At 37.7% G+C, this 17,066-nt stretch overlaps 1 protein-coding gene across 5 annotated transcripts in view; it reads right to left on the bottom strand.

Annotated features, from left to right (window-relative positions):
• The window catches only part of si:ch211-51h4.2 (uncharacterized), a 97,202-nt gene that overhangs the window by 70,414 nt on the left and 9,722 nt on the right, over positions 1-17,066 (bottom strand). For 4 of the 5 annotated variants that reach the window (XM_055005883.1, XM_055005878.1, XM_035958165.2 and 1 more), the window contains 3 exons: positions 16,178-16,277; positions 7,859-7,997; positions 71-136 (listed from right to left, as the gene is read on the bottom strand). In XM_055005883.1, the coding sequence (XP_054861858.1) occupies positions 71-136; positions 7,859-7,997; positions 16,178-16,277 (305 nt within the window). The remainder of the gene's footprint in view (positions 1-70; positions 137-7,858; positions 7,998-16,177; positions 16,278-17,066) is intronic. The other variant, XM_035958163.2, reaches the window with a different exon arrangement.

The following is a 17,066-nucleotide window of genomic DNA, read 5'->3' on the forward strand; positions in this document are numbered from 1 at the left end:
GTATACTAGTAGTATATTTAACACTGGTATTTTTTTTTCTGCAGGTATATTGTCTATACGAACGACTTACCTGATGTTAAGAAGAGCAGCATAGGCTTCACTGCCAGCTAAGACATAACTGATTCCAATTGAAATGCTGGGAAAGAATAGAAAAACAGAAAAAAGAGATGGTAAAAGTAATAAAGGAAAAAGAAAGGGGGGAAAAAAGGCTGTTAGATATTAAGCAGTGATCAGTCATCCTCTACTGTCCCAGTAAAAAGCACTTCTCCGTTGTATTAAACATGAGTTGTTGCCTCATCTCAGCACCCAAGGCTATGAACAGCTAAGGGATTTAATTTTGAAATGATTTCTTCATGCCGTGCAGTGCCTTGATCCTCCACAAGTTTTCAGCTTTTTATTTTTGCAAAACAAAAGATGCTCTTGGGGGCTACTTAAAGCAAATATTTTGGCTGTATATTTCACATGTAATTTGAACATTACCCACCGACATCAAGTCAGAAATCCATTTTGCAAAATGTTGTGCCTTCATAAAGGAGCAGGATGCTGCTGAACATTAGAAAGAAATGTTTTTACAGTAGGTTATAATCCCAAGTGAATGACAAGACAGGTTTTTTTTCTTGTTCAACATCTGCTCCATTTCTCATAAGTTTAAGCTTCTGTAATCTCTCAACAGTTGGTTGTTGAGACGGCAAATCCATTAGCGCTTTCTCCCGACAGCTATATGGTATTTTGGATTGCCGAGTTACACCCACTCTTTCAAATCTCCTCGCTTTCGCATGCTAAAAGAAAATACCAAAGTCTGAGCTGTATTTTTGAAGATGAATAACTTGGCAAAGCTGCAAAGCAAAAGAACAGAAAGCCATCTCAAAGATGCAGTAAGATAGTTCAAAGTCAACATGTAAAGGGAAGATTCTTACATTGAAAATACATAGAACATTTACTTTAGGGAGTATTTTCTACTTTGACAGAAACTATTTGCATCTGAAGCACCACAATATTACTGTCCTACAGACCTCTTAAATATTTCTAGTGTAACACCTAAAATTGAGCAGCATGATGTTTCACTGCTTGGTACTCATTTGCTGGGAGATGACAGGATCTCTGAGCTGAGGTCTACACATACTACTTCATGTAAAAACCATCCCCTTAAAGTTCCTCTCTGGGCACTGATTTAACCACTAAAACTAATTTCTGTGTATTAAAGTTACATGTGTAGAATTTTTGTGCAGATCTCTGTAATAACTGCCTCTGCATCCCTGCTGGCTGCAGCTCGAGCAGAGCAGCTCACCTACGACTATGCTCAAAATGCTGTAAAACTATTCTATGCGATAGCAAGTTTATTATTGGTATAATTCAACCATACACGTCTGAACTGGAAACTGATTCTGAAGAAGAATGATGACAGAGAAAGCTCTACTCTTTAAGCCAACAGAAATCATTCCTGTCATTTGTTATGCAGGAATCTATGTTTTTGAGAGAACCATCAGTACACTGCAGTTTCAAGGTAGAAATGTTCAGTCATGGTGTTGACTGCTTAATGCGCAAATTGAACATCTTTTAGCATGTAATTAATACAACATTGACATGTTAGCAAGGGGAGAAACTATTAAATATAAACACTATCCAATCTATAAATTAAAGCTGTGCAAAGCTAGACACTGTATCTAAACATAGTACAATTAACTTACATGGATGGACCTGTGGAAAATAAAATGCCAAACTATGGCTGATTGTAGCACTTTATTAGACTTACCCTAAAAACGCCATAGATTCTTCACGGACTGGATTCCACAACATTTTTCTGAGATTTTGCTCCATGTTGACATGCATTTGTCAGCTACACATTTGTGCCACAAATCTCCTTTTCTATCACATCCCATAGGTGTTTAAGTGCATTCAGATCTGCAGAACTCATTGTCATGTTCCTGAAACCAGATTGAGTCTTGTGAAAAAACAACTTCTATGACTTTACAAAATAAAAAAAACAACATTTTTCTAGTTGCTGATAAATTTGAATCTATTGTAGCTGGGAGAACAACAGAATTTTTCATGGTGCAGAATACTTATTTAACTCCTGACATGTCTTCTCATATATTAAAGAACATCATATGGATGTATTAACACGGATAACAACTTTATTTTCACTGAAGAGGATGATTAACTTAAGATTCTACCTTGCATGTGGATGGCTTTATACACTGCACTGCTGCATCATGATTGGTTGGACTGGATAACTGCATGTATACGCATGTGTACAAGCGTTCCTATTATAGAAACTGTTACAGTATACGCCATCAGCATGTTTCTGCAACAGAAAATGGCATCAAGGAATTTTATTTGGATTCTGTCCCTGGATGTAGCTCTCATTTTGCAGAAAACATATTTCATCTCAAGCACATAAAAAGTAAATGAAGTGTTGTCAGAATTTTAATAAGACATTTTTCAACAGTTTTGTCTCTACTCCTCTGCTATTTTGTTATGTGTTATCCACTCATTAGTCAGCATGTGTGGGTGCGTGTATATAGCCGGCTCCGTGGGGCACACAAAAGTAGAATATTTTATGGTTGTCGACAACCACACTCCAATTTTCTGAACAATACAAATTCCACAGGTATGTTTAATTAAGACATGTGGACATTATATCTTTTGACAGCAAATAATTTGATTTGGTGTAGTTAGGTGCATTTATTGTGTGTGCTATGGTATGTAGTATGAGTGTGTCATTTTGTGTGTTTTACAACAGCTCCACTGTGTAGGGCAGTACATAAAGACCAAGGGGTGCCAAGGGTAAAAGATTCAGGTCGTGCTTTGTGTGGTGCGTGTGGTGCGTGTGTGTGTGTGTGTGTGTGTGTGTGTGTGTGTGTGTGTGTGTGTGTGTGTGTGTGTGTCAGTGCAGTGGAGCCTCGGCATTGATCGACCACTAAGCCTCCTTGAACACAATGAGGGAACGATCGATTGGTCAGGTGTTTCGGAGCTGCTCACACACTGATAACAAGACCTTCCACCAGCAATGCTAAAAGCCCCGTGCCCCTGCTCTCACCCGCAAAGGACACACACGTCAAAACACACACACACATGGACACACAACCCTGGCAGTGTTGCAAGTATTACATACAAATATTACAAGACCAGCCCAATTTCTGCTACACTGGTGTATTTTTGCATTTAAAAAAAACAAAAACAACAAAAAATTATATAACATGGCAGACGGCTGAATATCCCCGTTGACCACATTCGGTCCTTACCTTAATTGAAACCAATATCATGTGTGATGCATCAGTGTTTTTCTCAAATAAACAATTTATAGAAGTCAGTGCAATGACTTTTCCAGACCATTACGTCTGTTGAGTGACCCAGAAAGACCATTAGTTTGGAGCCAGCGGAGAAATTGATAGAAACAGAACAGTTCTTTAATGGGTAAATCAAACACTCCTGCACCTTTACAGACGGAAATATGGAGTCTGCATTTCTTCCATATGCTTGAAATTAATTAATGTACAGTTTTGTAATCACAATGTGCATCTTTACAGAATCTAAACATTATTACATTACCAGCCACAGTGGCCTCCTGAAACTGAGATTTAATGCTTAGTTTATTGTTTATTTTTTAGCTGTCAAATTTTAATTAAGGAGAAACAACAGTGACTGAAAACGGGCTGGTCACTTTAAAAAGTTGCAATGATCATATTTTACCAGTGTTTGGCTCAGGCTTGTAACTCTCAATATTTCAACACTGTGCAGCAGAAACCAATGATATAACGTCTGGACCTCAAGGACAGTTTTTATACAGGTTCACTGGCCTGGCTCAGTTAAAAGTAGCTGTGCTGGTCCAAAACACAGAAAATGGAAAGAGTTGTTTGACTCAAACACTGTTAAATTAAGCATGCTAGAACAATGCAGTGTATTCCAGTAATAATGGCTTCATGTTATATGATGGCCGGGTTAATTATCATTGAAAATGTGAGTCTGTGTTTTAGATTCAGCCTGTATTGATCTTAGTACACAGAAAACCCTTCAAAATTGTAATGTTTTTCCCTTTTCTTGAAAACAGGGATTGAAAGCCTGTTTCAGGATTTCTGGAAGGCTAATTGTGGTGATGTGTGTGTATGTGTCACTCAAAAACTCATTAGCTAGTGGGGACGCATGCCTGAAAAACAAATAAAACACACACGTAGGAGGTTTCTGTCAGAAACGCAAACAAAAAGGCAGGCTGCACAAACAAGAGCTGGCAGAAAAGCCAATAGTGAGGGCAAAAGTTTGATTCATGAGAAAGAAGGAGAGAACCTTCAAAACAAAACAACAAAATTATCAACAAGAACCAATAGTTCCCACAATTACATAAACAGTTTGCTTGCAAGTTCAAAACTGTATGTTCAAGATAACCTTTTTTGCCCCACTAAGTTTTATTCTCTGAAATTGTTTTGTTTTTTTGATATTTAGAATGTTTTGTTTGATTTTATTCTATGTCTGCCACTAACAAGTTTTTTTAATTGATTAAGCTAAGGGTTATTAAATAAAAAAATTTTTCAAAAATTATGTTTTTTATTTTTGCATATATTCTAAGTCAGTAGTGACTAACAAAGAAATCAAGAGTTTGTATTAAATCCCTTAAAGTCACAAAGTCCGGTCAGTATATTAAACAAAATCCAATATAGACACTAGAGATATATTGCACAAGCACAGCAAAGTTTAAGCAACTCATTTTCTCCATAGAAAATAATCTTAAAATTCAGAAAATACAGTAAACTCACAGCACAGCCATGGTTTTTAACTCATGTGTGGCGAGTTTGCCAAACAATGTAGTAGCTTGGCTGCCTGTAGTCTTAATAAGCTCTCAGTCACAGCATTTTTGAGTCTTTGGCTGAATTAAAATACAGCATATGTGAGCACAGCACTCAGGGGAGAGGTATTCAGACATAAAGCAGCCCGTTGCCAAGGAGACCTTTTGTGTTTTCTCTTCAGGTGTTCGTATATTGTGGTTTACCATCCTTGGAGCCAAAAACAACTTACGCAATGACACAATCACTTAATGATACTTAAAGAAAACATTTGTTACTACAAACTGAAGGAAAACTTTAAGAATATGTAATTTAGAAACAATGATAGCAACACATTTTCACTATCAACATTACTGATAACAAAGACTAATCATGGCAGCCCTATTTTATTGACATAAAACTATTTCCATATTTATGACTCTATTTGCAATGTCTCCAGTCAAAGAAAATATCTGAACACAATTGTCTAGTCACCAAACACAAACTCATCCTTCCTTATATTCAGACCAAAACAGTATCCTTTCTGTCCAGAGTGGCTGAAAATTCTGAGCATAGTTTTTCGATAAATGACATGTTCTGATGATTCGGTCCCGTCCCACTATTGCACCTCTGTCTTATGATGGTAGGGTAAATTTTCACCACTTCAAGTTATATATAGTACTACTTAATTGTTTATTCTCATAACTGACTGCTCGTAAGATTACAGGTTAGCCATGATATTGGGGTGACTTTTATATTGGGTTATTTTTACTCAGGCACATGTCTACAAGTATGTGTTCCTGTAAGTGTGATTTAATCTTTGTCAAATATTTGAAAAGCATAATTTTGTACTTTTGACAAAACAAGTCAAAATTCTGCAATAGTACTTCTTATTGCCTGCCACATTTGCACATTTTACTATGTTGTAGAGTTCATTTTTTAAATGATAGTACATTGGTCCCTCATCTATCGCGGGGGTTATGTTCCAGACTTTATAAACCTTCCCTACACTGTTATCAACCTTTCCCACACTCTTATAAACACTTCCTATGCTCTTAAACACTTTCTACACTTTTAAATCTATGTAATGTTAACAACATATAAAATTCTATGTGGGTACTCACCAGTGAATATACTACACCTTAAATGATGAAGATGATGACGAATTAGCTGTGCAGTACTGATGACAGTGAGTTGAATGTACTGTAGTGAGAATTGACAAGGTGAGATGGTGAACACATGCTTTACACGGGAGACGAAGGAGACTGATGCTATGGTTGCTGAGCCAAACAGAGCCCAGTGCTGTATGCTATGCATCTGATTTAATTTTAATATGATTTTAATATGTTTTAACTATAATTTTTTTATAATGTTTTAAACTTTTTAGGTTAGAAAATGCTGATTTAATGAAAACAATAAATATATAAAAATACCTATATACCGCAAAATCTCACGACATAGCAAAAAATCTGTAATACCAAATACAATTTAAACATCCGTAATACGGTGAGACAGCGAAAAGTGAACTGTAATATGGCGAGGCACCACTGTATTAGCATTTTTGTCCACCAATCTACTATTCAATAATTAGCAAAGTGAGAACCTGTTTTTGAAATTGCTTCAGTTTTATGAAAAATGAAACACGTCTGTCTTATTTACCAAAGTATACAGACTTTCAATCCAGCAGTGCTTTATAGAAGCTCCTTTGGAAGCAATTACAGCATCAACTGTTGTTGCGTACGACTTTACAAGCTATACACACTTGGGTTTTAACAGCTTATCCCATTCTTCCTGTCATGTACTCGAAGCTCTGTTGCATTTGATGTTCATGTTCTCAGTTGATCCAAAGCCACTGTGAACTATCATTTGCAGGTTTCTATCATGAGAAATACTTTTATAATCTTACCCTGAATAATGCTGTTTACAGAGAGTTACTTTTACGCGGCTTTTTGTCCTGACATTCAGTATGAGTTGTTGAACTTTTTCTACACAGGTGTGTTTCCACTCAATTCAGTTTGCCAGAGGTGGACTTCAATCGAGTTCTCGACACATCTCAAGGATAATTAAAGGTCCCATAGCATTTCAGTTTGTAGCTGTGAATGTAGCTAGGTAGTGCACAGAGACTCCTGTGTATACTCTTGCAGCCAGCAATAGAATATTTGATTTGCTTTGTTGACTGAGATATTTTAGAGTTAGCAAAAGCTGCACTAGAAAGTTAAAAAAAAAAAAAAAAAAACCTGGTGGACTGAAGAGGCAAATTTTGAGCTCATCAACTACAGGTTACAAAGTTTCTGTGAAGAAACCAGACACAATTCTGACAGGATTATAAATCTGGGAAGCCATTTATTAAAGGTGTGGAGGGAAATTAATTGTAGTAGTGAGCATCTTCTGATTATTACAGCTATAAGTTTATACTTCCAAGTTTATGCAGCATACAAAACACAAGAAAAATGGATACAGGACCTTGAAAGCAAACAGAATGCAATGGACTACACATTAGACTGACACATTAAATGGTCTGCATGCTTTTGTAAATGAGAGATTTCAGTTTTTGATTAATAAATAAGGGGTCTGAAAACTTTCTGAATGTAATTTAGTTTTAAAAAATGCCTGATGGTAGAATTAGGGCTCTATACTCTGAGGAAAATGGCAACATATTCATAAGTAATTATCATCATCCAAACATATTTGCAGTGTTTACACAGAAACCACTAATTAAAACAGTCACTCATACATTTTTAAATGACTTTGTGTGAATTTTAGTTAATTCCCTCAAGGACTTGTAGGAGTCTTCATACCCGGATTGAAGGATTGAAAGTGACAGTCTAAATATTTGGTGATGAAGTGGAGACATACTGAACATGATGAGACAACTGTCATCAACTATGTTATATATGGAAAAATGCAGAAACTAAACTTAGAAAACTGCTCGCAGCACATTAATGGAGCTTTTACTTAACATACATCTCGAGTAGCATGAAGTGATGGCAAACAACACACTCGCCCACATACTCCTTCTCATACTCACTGTTTATTTAATGTATGATTGATAAATGATGCAACATTAAGATCCTGCAAAGATCATTGCCATGGTAACTTACAACTGGAAGAGGAGAATGCAGTTGAAAGCGTGGCTCATGGGGCGGGAAAGGAAGAGGCGGCCAAGCAGATGAAGGTTGGGCTGCAGGCTATCAGCTTGGTGGTGCAGAGCTAATGCATCCGGCTGTAGTAAACCTGTATCTGAGAGACACAGAGAGACAGATGTACAAGGCTGTCAACTCACTGAACCGCAACCCACCACAGTTATGAGCAATGGAGTACATTTCCATGGACACCATGGACACTAATACAAATGGACAAATGGGTGGGCGGTACAGCTATTTTAATAATCAATTTATCAGTTAGTGTAAGTCTAAATTTGACTGTTTACAGCTTCTTAAATGTGATTAGTTTTTAATTTCTTTATTCCTGTATAACAGTTTCCTGAATATCAACAGTATTAGACAAAACAACACATTTGAAGATGTAATCTTGGAATTTGGGAAACAGTGATTGATATTTTTCTCCTTTCTCTGACATTTAAAAGACCAAACAATCAAATAAGAAAGAAAATAATTGATAAGCAAATCGAAAATGGAAATAAAAATGTGTTTTCCATTACACAATTCCAAATTTTCACCTGAAAGAAAAGCTACAAATAAAATTCACCAGCTTGCAGGAAATTTTGTGTTTTCAGAGGACCCCCAGACAACCACCTAATGTGTCCCTCTCAATGTTCAAATGAAAATGATCTTTTCTTGGCACTGTTTTCGAACCTTTGAAATAAAGGATTATGTATGACCCTTCATCAAGGGTTGAAGCCTTGAACTGGATATGAACCTCTCCTTCTGAGATAGATTCATTTGGTTTGACATGTTATTTTCACCTCTTCAGGCCTCTGATGGTGAATAGTCCAAAGGAAAATATGCAGTATTTTAAAAGCAAAAAAAATATTATTAATAATAAGAAGAACAAAAACAAGATCAACCCTCTGAAACCCATAAAGTTTCTAGGCAATATTTTTCACCAGTCAGACTTTTACTCATTTTGTAATAACTTTTCACACCAATATTAAGTCCTGCATCCCTATGGAAACAATACAACTATAGCTATAAGCAAATGCACAGAAATGGACATAACGTGGAATGTATATGACACATGTACAGCATTTTTCAAAGTGCCCACAGGTGGTCCCAATTATCAGGCCTGCGGCTGCTGGGTCCAGATAGTACTCTCCCTCTTCCCCCATTCCTCTCTTTTCCTCTAGGCGTATGCTGATTGAGGCTGCAGCGACAGGTGTGTCTAATCTTCCATAATCATCAGCTGGCAGGAGCGGGTGGATAACAGCCAATCAAACGGCACCCTCATCACAATATCACCTGACGCCACTCACCACTCAGTGCCGGATCGTGACACAAGCCAGTAATCCTCTTGTTGCATGTTCACTCCAGCCTCTGCCTTATCTAGCTCGAACTAATGGTAATTTTGGCTTTGTCTCTCTTTGTTCTAGTAACCGGTCCATCCGCTCCTGCTCTGTACCTCCTGGTCATCACGGCGTTCCGTTCCAGTCCAGGGCAGAGTCTCCTCCGGCGTGTACATCAGTTGTCAAGGATCCATTTACCTGAGCTGACATCCACCTCTGGCATCCTCCTCCACCAGACTTGCCGCTGCAGCCTCTCTGTCCTACATTCTGAGTTACTGAGCCATCCGCCTCCACCCGGGCTGGCTTTTCTGGAGAGTTCCAGTTTGAAGTAATTGAGTCCCTTCGTTTATGTAGATTTCTGTATTCAAGCAGTTAAGAGTTTTGCTTAAGTTTGTATAAATCCTGAGTACTGAGTTATGCGACTTTCAGTATATCTTTCTTGCCTAGGTGTTACCACCCATGAGTTAGAGTTTTGAGGGTTTTTTTGTAATTATTCCTCCTCGCCTTTAGGAGTCCTCTAACTTCGTGAGTTCTTTCTGTTCTGAGGTGTTCAGAGTTCCGGTTGTAGTCTTCTGATTTGGATTTTTAGTTCTATTCTTTTCACACTGTAAATAAATCACTCATTATCAATGAAAATTGTCTGCTTTTCATTTCCTGCGCCTGAGCCTCCAGAAATCGTAACACCAATACTGGAAATAAATTGTGACTCTACATAATTTCAGTATTTTTCAGGTTACATTTTTCTTTGTTTCCACACTTGTCTTGCTTCTGCTCTGTTTAACCACAGTCTACAGTTCAGCTCAGTTCAGGCGAAATTCCCAGATTACAAACAGTTGGCTTTGGGCAAGCATTTAAATCACAGTTTCTAGAAAAAAAAAATCTTAATTTAATGGTTAAGACATGTAAATAGAAATACTGTTTTTTTTTGTTTTTTTTTTTTTAAATATAATTCATAGATATAATTCTTTATCTTACTGTTTCTGAAATGTTCTTATAGCCTCTAAGATTTATCCTGATGTTTGTTGAGGAGTTTATTATCCCCAAGTTGATCTCTCACTGACCTGAAAGTAATGTGAACCGTGGAAGCTTTTTTCCTCCATCTGTTTATGCTCTCATAACTTTGATGAAAGTGGTCATGGCAGAGTGTGCATTATTGAATGCAATAGACAAAAATAAGCATGTTAAATTAATGGCAAACAAGCATGTTAAATTAATAGCAATGCAGAAGTCCATTATATGGGAATAGGGCATTGACACACAAACACACTGCCATCACCATCTGTGCTTGATTTTAAATTTTAAAAAAGCTTGCATTCCTCAATACCAGCAACTGCACAATATGCACATGCAGCTTTTAAGCTTAAAAAGCATTTTTGTCTGACTTGATTAGATAAGAATGGCTCATTTACGCTAGTGGACACCAAGATTGCAAAAGAAAACTACACACAATGCTTATTCAATTTGTCAACTCTGATTTTCCAGTGTTTGTTTTGTAGATAAAATGAATAGGCTTAAAGTGCTATTTGTTCCATATTGTAATCTCTATATAAAAGCAGTAGAGTAACAAGCATTAAGGTCATTTGTCTTAGCAGCAAACTACTGAAGGGTTGCACACTCAACATTTTCCTGAAGTTAATATAAACTGCAGTACCAAGTATTGGTAAAGTTTGCATTATAGGATCAGATTAACTGATGCACAAATGCAGATAAACAGCATTTTATCTCCGTGGAAACAGTGCTATCATTGGATTTTCCAAGTGCAGACGGTCTATAAACCACTCATCTTTGACGTGTTGTTTATTGGCAAAAATTATCCAAATTTAAGCTTAGAATTGGGATATCACCAGAGTCACTCTCATTTACCAATTCCCCAAAAAGCAAACTGTTTGCAGTAACCATCCATCCATCATCTATACACTGCTTAATCCTCATCAGGGTCATGTAAGGGCTAGAGTCAATCTCAGCTGACTGAGGGTGAAGGCAGGGGACACCCTGGACAAATCTCCAGTCTATCACAGGGCTACACATAGAGACAAACACTCACATTCACACCTACTGACAATTTAGAATCGCCAATTAACCTCAGCATGTCTTTGGACTGTGGGAGGAAGCCAGAGTACCCAGAGAAAATCCATGCATGCACAGGGTGAACATACAAACTTCATGCACAAAAATCCCAGGCCGAGATGCTAACCGGGGGTCTGCAAGGTGACTGTGCTAACCACTGAGACACTGCAGCCTGACAGTAACCAGATAATGGGAAGAAAAAAAAAATCCAATTCCAGAATTTTTGGACTTAAAATAAACTTGTGATTTTCATGATTTATAGGATTGCAACGTTGTTATACTGCACAATAGACATAATACTACATGAAAATGTACTATTGTATTCAATGTAAAAGAAGTCACTGTAGGAAAATGTCTACTGTGATTGTCATAATACAGTTTGCTGTATTACTGGAATATTACTACTTACATATTGTACTAAAAGCAGGACGTTGCTGTTGTACTAACCCTAGCCACCTGTCCCTCAAATATTCGGAAATCATTAAGAACGGGAACCGACAAGCAGAATGACAATTAATAAAATCCAAATGATACCCAAAATATATATCAAGCAACGGACATAAGGCCTATCATTGAAAATGAGACATGGCAAGTTACACTGACAACAAATTAGCCATTATACTACATAATTATTTCTGTCAGTGGGACACCCCAATCAGCTTAGCAGTGTAGGCCTGAAAAGCCACTGGTCTGTATAATTACAACTCTGTTCTTAAATCATGGTTAAACCTTTTATAAAGGCTTTAGCATAAACTGTATGCTCCACTTGAGAAAGCTGATTCAAGGTTCAAGGTTTAAAAAACTCACCAATTGTTGTGTCACAAGAAAAGGTTCAAAGTGAAGTATATAAAATAAGCATCAGGTATTATATGACACTCAACCGGTAGAGTTCTGCTATATTTAGGGAATACTTCACTTTCTTTTCAATTCCTTTGCATGTATGCTGGGATAAACCATTAGCTGCACAATCTACTTTAAAGAAAAATAGGTGACTGTCATATCCTGCTTGTATGTTTAACGTTTGTATTAACAATGCAGTGTCTGGTATTTTGCCTTTCCTTTACATTTGCACTGTGAACAAATTCTGAGGCATTTACATGTTATCTATGACTCTACACATACAGCACTGATAGAGGTCAGCCATAGATTGGAGTCAGGGCACAGCTACATGCTCGAGGTATTTTACGGCTGATGAATGTGATTCTCGTAAGCCTCAAGTGACATATCTACAGCCATTAACCAGATTTTATTCCAAGCAGCACGAGGGAGGAAAAGTGATCAATTGAAAGTGTTTCCTAGTAAACGAGGTCAGGTCAAGCAATGAATGTCACAGATGGTGGATTTGTATATTTATTTCGATAAGCATGCCAATGAAAACAGCATTTATGTATGTATGCATGTATAGCTATCCAAATCAACCAGCAATCATGTGTGAAATGATTTCTATGTGTTGCCTCAGAGTCTGAAAGTGGACATACATCTGGACATAATGCATATAATGGAGATGATGAAGGCATTAGTTTGCAGGGGAGGTTTAATCTTGATGACTAAATATCAAAATATTAGTTGCCTATTTTTCTTCAGAAGTCTCATTTCCAGGAAAAGCACCTTCTGTTGTTCAGTGTGTGAAGGCTAGCTGTTCATGCAGCCACAGTTACTAAGGGCTGGTGAAATACTTTTTTGCCATCTTAATTCTAAATAACTGTCTTGTTGGAAAGTCCAATGCTGACACTGACTGACAAACACACCAAAACTACATAGTGGGGATAGTGTTCTTCGGTGTGAATGCTTCTCCTTTATTTTCCATAAAATAAGCAAAGTCTCTGTGTCTAAACAGCTCCATTTCCATCTCATCTGACTACTGAATTGATGATGAAAAGCTTAGTTAGCCCAAGTGGGCTTTTGCTAAGGGCTTTTGTGTGCAGGTAGAGTCGTCCTTGGTCAGCATGAATGGAGAGCAGCCTTGTACTTTACTATGCTTTGCCGTGTGACCACTGGCACTTGCAAACTCTTGGATAAAGCTTTTTTCTATCCTTTTTCCACCTTGTGAGGAGTAACGATGTCCGATTTTCTCTCAGTGATGGAGCCTAATAACAAGCTCACTACGCATTTCGGTTTTAGCAATGGCTTGCAATTGATCGTTAACACTGAAAAGTGAACTACTCACATATTCACCTATCATCAGTTTAGAGTCTTACTGTCTTTTGTCACTTCTTTATATCATTTCCAGCCAGAAGAAAACAAAAATGTACTATATATCGAAATTTGTCATAAGCATCCAGTATTATATATATCCAGTATAATTTCCACTTCTTATTCCATCAAATTAAACAACAGTCTCGTCATATTTGTCAGTCTGCTACACATTGAAGTTTCTTTTTCCATTTCAATAATAATGAATAATTCACTATTTAATTCCATTTTTTTTTTATTTGTAGGGACTTTATTGATCTCTACTAGGCCACTGTCAACAGCATTTTATGCTTTCTGCCAATGTCTCACATTAGCACTATGCCAACAAAGTGAAAGGAAGGATTATGCCTTATCAGTTTTACTAAGCCGACGAACAGAGTGAAAAAATGGCTGAGCAGAAGTGATGGGAACTGATTGAATTTAAACAGTACTTCTGTTAAAAACAAGAACTCTGGGCATTGGCCTATGTTCGAGGAATGACACGACTATACTGTTGTACAAATTAAATTGGACCTATAAAAATTTCCACAAGTCGTGAACATAAGAAGACAACAGATAAAGTGTTGCATGAACACCAAATACTATCAATGTCAAATGAAATGAGGTGCAGATCAGAAAACAGTGTTTTTAGTGAAATATGATACGTTCACAAAATGGAAATCCAGGATAGACATGCAAGCTGGCACCTTGCCAACACCCTCAGTAGTATCCCCTGGTTAATGTTTCAAAATGATGCGTATAAATTAGGTTTTTATAAATGAGGCTTTAGCAGGTGTGTATATCTCGCCCACAAAGACCTATTTGATTAATATCTCCCTATGCAACCAGTGAGCCGAAACATCCAGTTAACAGATCAATGTAATTCAAATGAGGCCTGTCCTGCTGCAGGAGTTTATGCTGCAATATGATCCAATTTAACACAATGTGTTATACCAGTGTGAACATTTGCTTTGCACTGTAATCTCACGTATCTCATAGTGAAGAAACAGCATGAAAGAAATAAAGCACAATACCTCTTCATGTAATTAGAGAAAAATGTTAGATGCAAAGAATCTGGAATTTAACTTTTGTAGCATGTTCACGTTTATATACTAGAAAAGCACTGTTCATTCCCCCATATGGCACTGTCAGAAATGAAGCATTTTTTTTTGTAAGAAATGCAGCATTTGTTTATTAGTTATTGATGACCAGCAATCACGGCAACATAGAATGTGGCCATTCAAAATAGATGTACGCATAAACAAAATGACCTTGCGTTGAGCACAGGCATGCGTTACGCATGTGTACGTTATGTATGGATATTGAATCGCGTGACCTAAATGTGTATAATTTCTGACAGATACGTCCCAATAAGTCTGCAGCGGTGGATTTGTAGTAGGAGTGTAATCATGTGATCGTCAGCAGGCAGCTGACGCAGTGTTCACTTGTTGTCATAGTTACAGTGACGCTGTGACGCTATCTCGCAATGATACAGAAATCCTTAACAAATCCATGAATCCAGACTGTAATCTGTATCACTGCCAAAATCAAATTACTTGGTCCTTGTGTCATTTCTGACCTTCACTGAAAATTTCATCTAGATCCATCCATTTTTGAGTAATGCTGTGAACAAACAGACAAACAGACAAACCAACCAACGCCAATCGTCATATAACTTCACCACGTTCCTAGGCAGAGTAATAATCCCTTGTTGACATTCCTTCTACAAACTGTCATTATTGTTTGCTGTGTAATCTCTGAAAATTGAATCATTCTAATTCTACTAAGGGAATTTGACATCTGTCAACAAATATTCTTTACATGTGAATGCAGATCTACCAAGTAGTCGACAGCTGGCCACAGTTAATAGCTTGTTAGGATGGGTGGAATTGTAAATGCAGAGTGACATTAAATCCAAGTAGGCCATTCTGAGAATAAAAGTGGACCAATGCCATTCATCCATCCATTATCTATACACCGCTTAATCCTCACTAGGGTCGCGGGGGGGTGCTGGAGCCTATCCCAGCTGACTCGGGCGAAGGCAGGGGACACCCTAGACAGGTCGCCAGTCTGTCGCAGGGCTACATATATAGACAAACAATCACTCTCACATTCACACCTACGGGCAATTTAGAGTAATCAATTAACCTCAGCATATTTTTGGACTGTGGGAGGAAGCCGGAGTACCCGGAGAGAACCCACGCATGCACAGGGAGAACATGCAAACTCCATGCAGAAAGATCCCGGGAAAGCCGGGACGCGAACCAGGGACCTTCTTGCTGCAAGGCGAAAGTGCTAACCACTACGCCACTGTGCAGCCCCAATGCCATTCAGTTACATTGTATATACTAACATTTCTGAGAGACTCATTGTTTCTCCCCTTTCAGACATGCATTTCTTTTCATTAATCTGACAGCAACTGAATATGTCAGTTTCATGAATGAATGAGCACCTTGGTCATTTCTCTGTTGAAGTTGCAAGGACCTGGGGAAGGCTTTGCCACATTTCAGGACCAATATCAGCCATGAGGAACATTAACAGAAAAGTAACCCATGTCTGAATGACAGAGCTTGAAAAAGGGCTTGAGAAACTCATTGTTGCTGTTCTGCTTGGGCCAGGTGAATTGGGCACTGCTTGCGGTGTATGGTGATTCCTAACAAACCTGGAGATAAATGGAAATATTTGGAAAGATTTAATGCTAAAGGAAAAGTTTTCTTACCTGCTTCTGCATTTTCATTTTCGTCCTCATCTTCTTCCTCGGTGGGGGCTGGATCCTCCACACCCACTTGATCCATCACAATACACTCTGCGACACCTGTCTAAGAACAACATACAAAGATCAGGTCAAATTAGAACATTTTAACTGCCTCCTCAACATGTCCAGTGTTTACTGCTTGTCATTTCGAAGTGTTTATTTCCTCTCTCACCCCAGCCAGTTGCAGCAGATGGCCACGGTCACCCACCCTGAGCCTGGTTTGTTGAAAGTTTCTTTATGTTACGTTCTACACTCCTAGCACTTCTGGGGCATTTTTTGCTTTTGTCATATTTTTCCTCAGTGTGAGCTCATTTTCACTGCAATGTAAAGTTCTATGCCTCTATGGAAACAGTACACCCATGGCTAGAGTAGAGAGATCTCAAAAATGTCTCAAAATTGTCCAGTATTGTACAGTTACAACACCGTTAATTATAAAAATAGGTAAAAATGAAAGTTGAATTTATTATTCATTTTACAAAAACTGACAAAATATGGCATAAACATGTGCCTACATATTTTACATTTTCACAATCTCTACAAACTAAATGTTTTTCACACTATTCTCCACATTAGCTCAACAAAGATATTTCATCAAGTTGCATATATCGTCCATCAACTGCTCCTCTGTATACCATTTTTTGAATGTTCAAGTATGTATTCTTTTGATCTCAGTATCTCCAATTTGTTTACATGCCTATCTGTCATCTGCTCTGTCTGTTCTGTGCTCTGTGTGAGCACAGTCTTTAGCTCAGCAGAATAGTGCTTGTTTTTTTCAGTAAAGCTAAGTGTCACAGTCTGGTCTTAGGGTCAACAATGGAGCCCAAAAGGTAAAATGCAGCTATTGTACAGGGCT

This window comes from Amphiprion ocellaris, chromosome 2 (assembly GCF_022539595.1).
Source record: "Amphiprion ocellaris isolate individual 3 ecotype Okinawa chromosome 2, ASM2253959v1, whole genome shotgun sequence".
Classification (NCBI taxonomy): Eukaryota; Metazoa; Chordata; class Actinopteri; family Pomacentridae; genus Amphiprion; species Amphiprion ocellaris.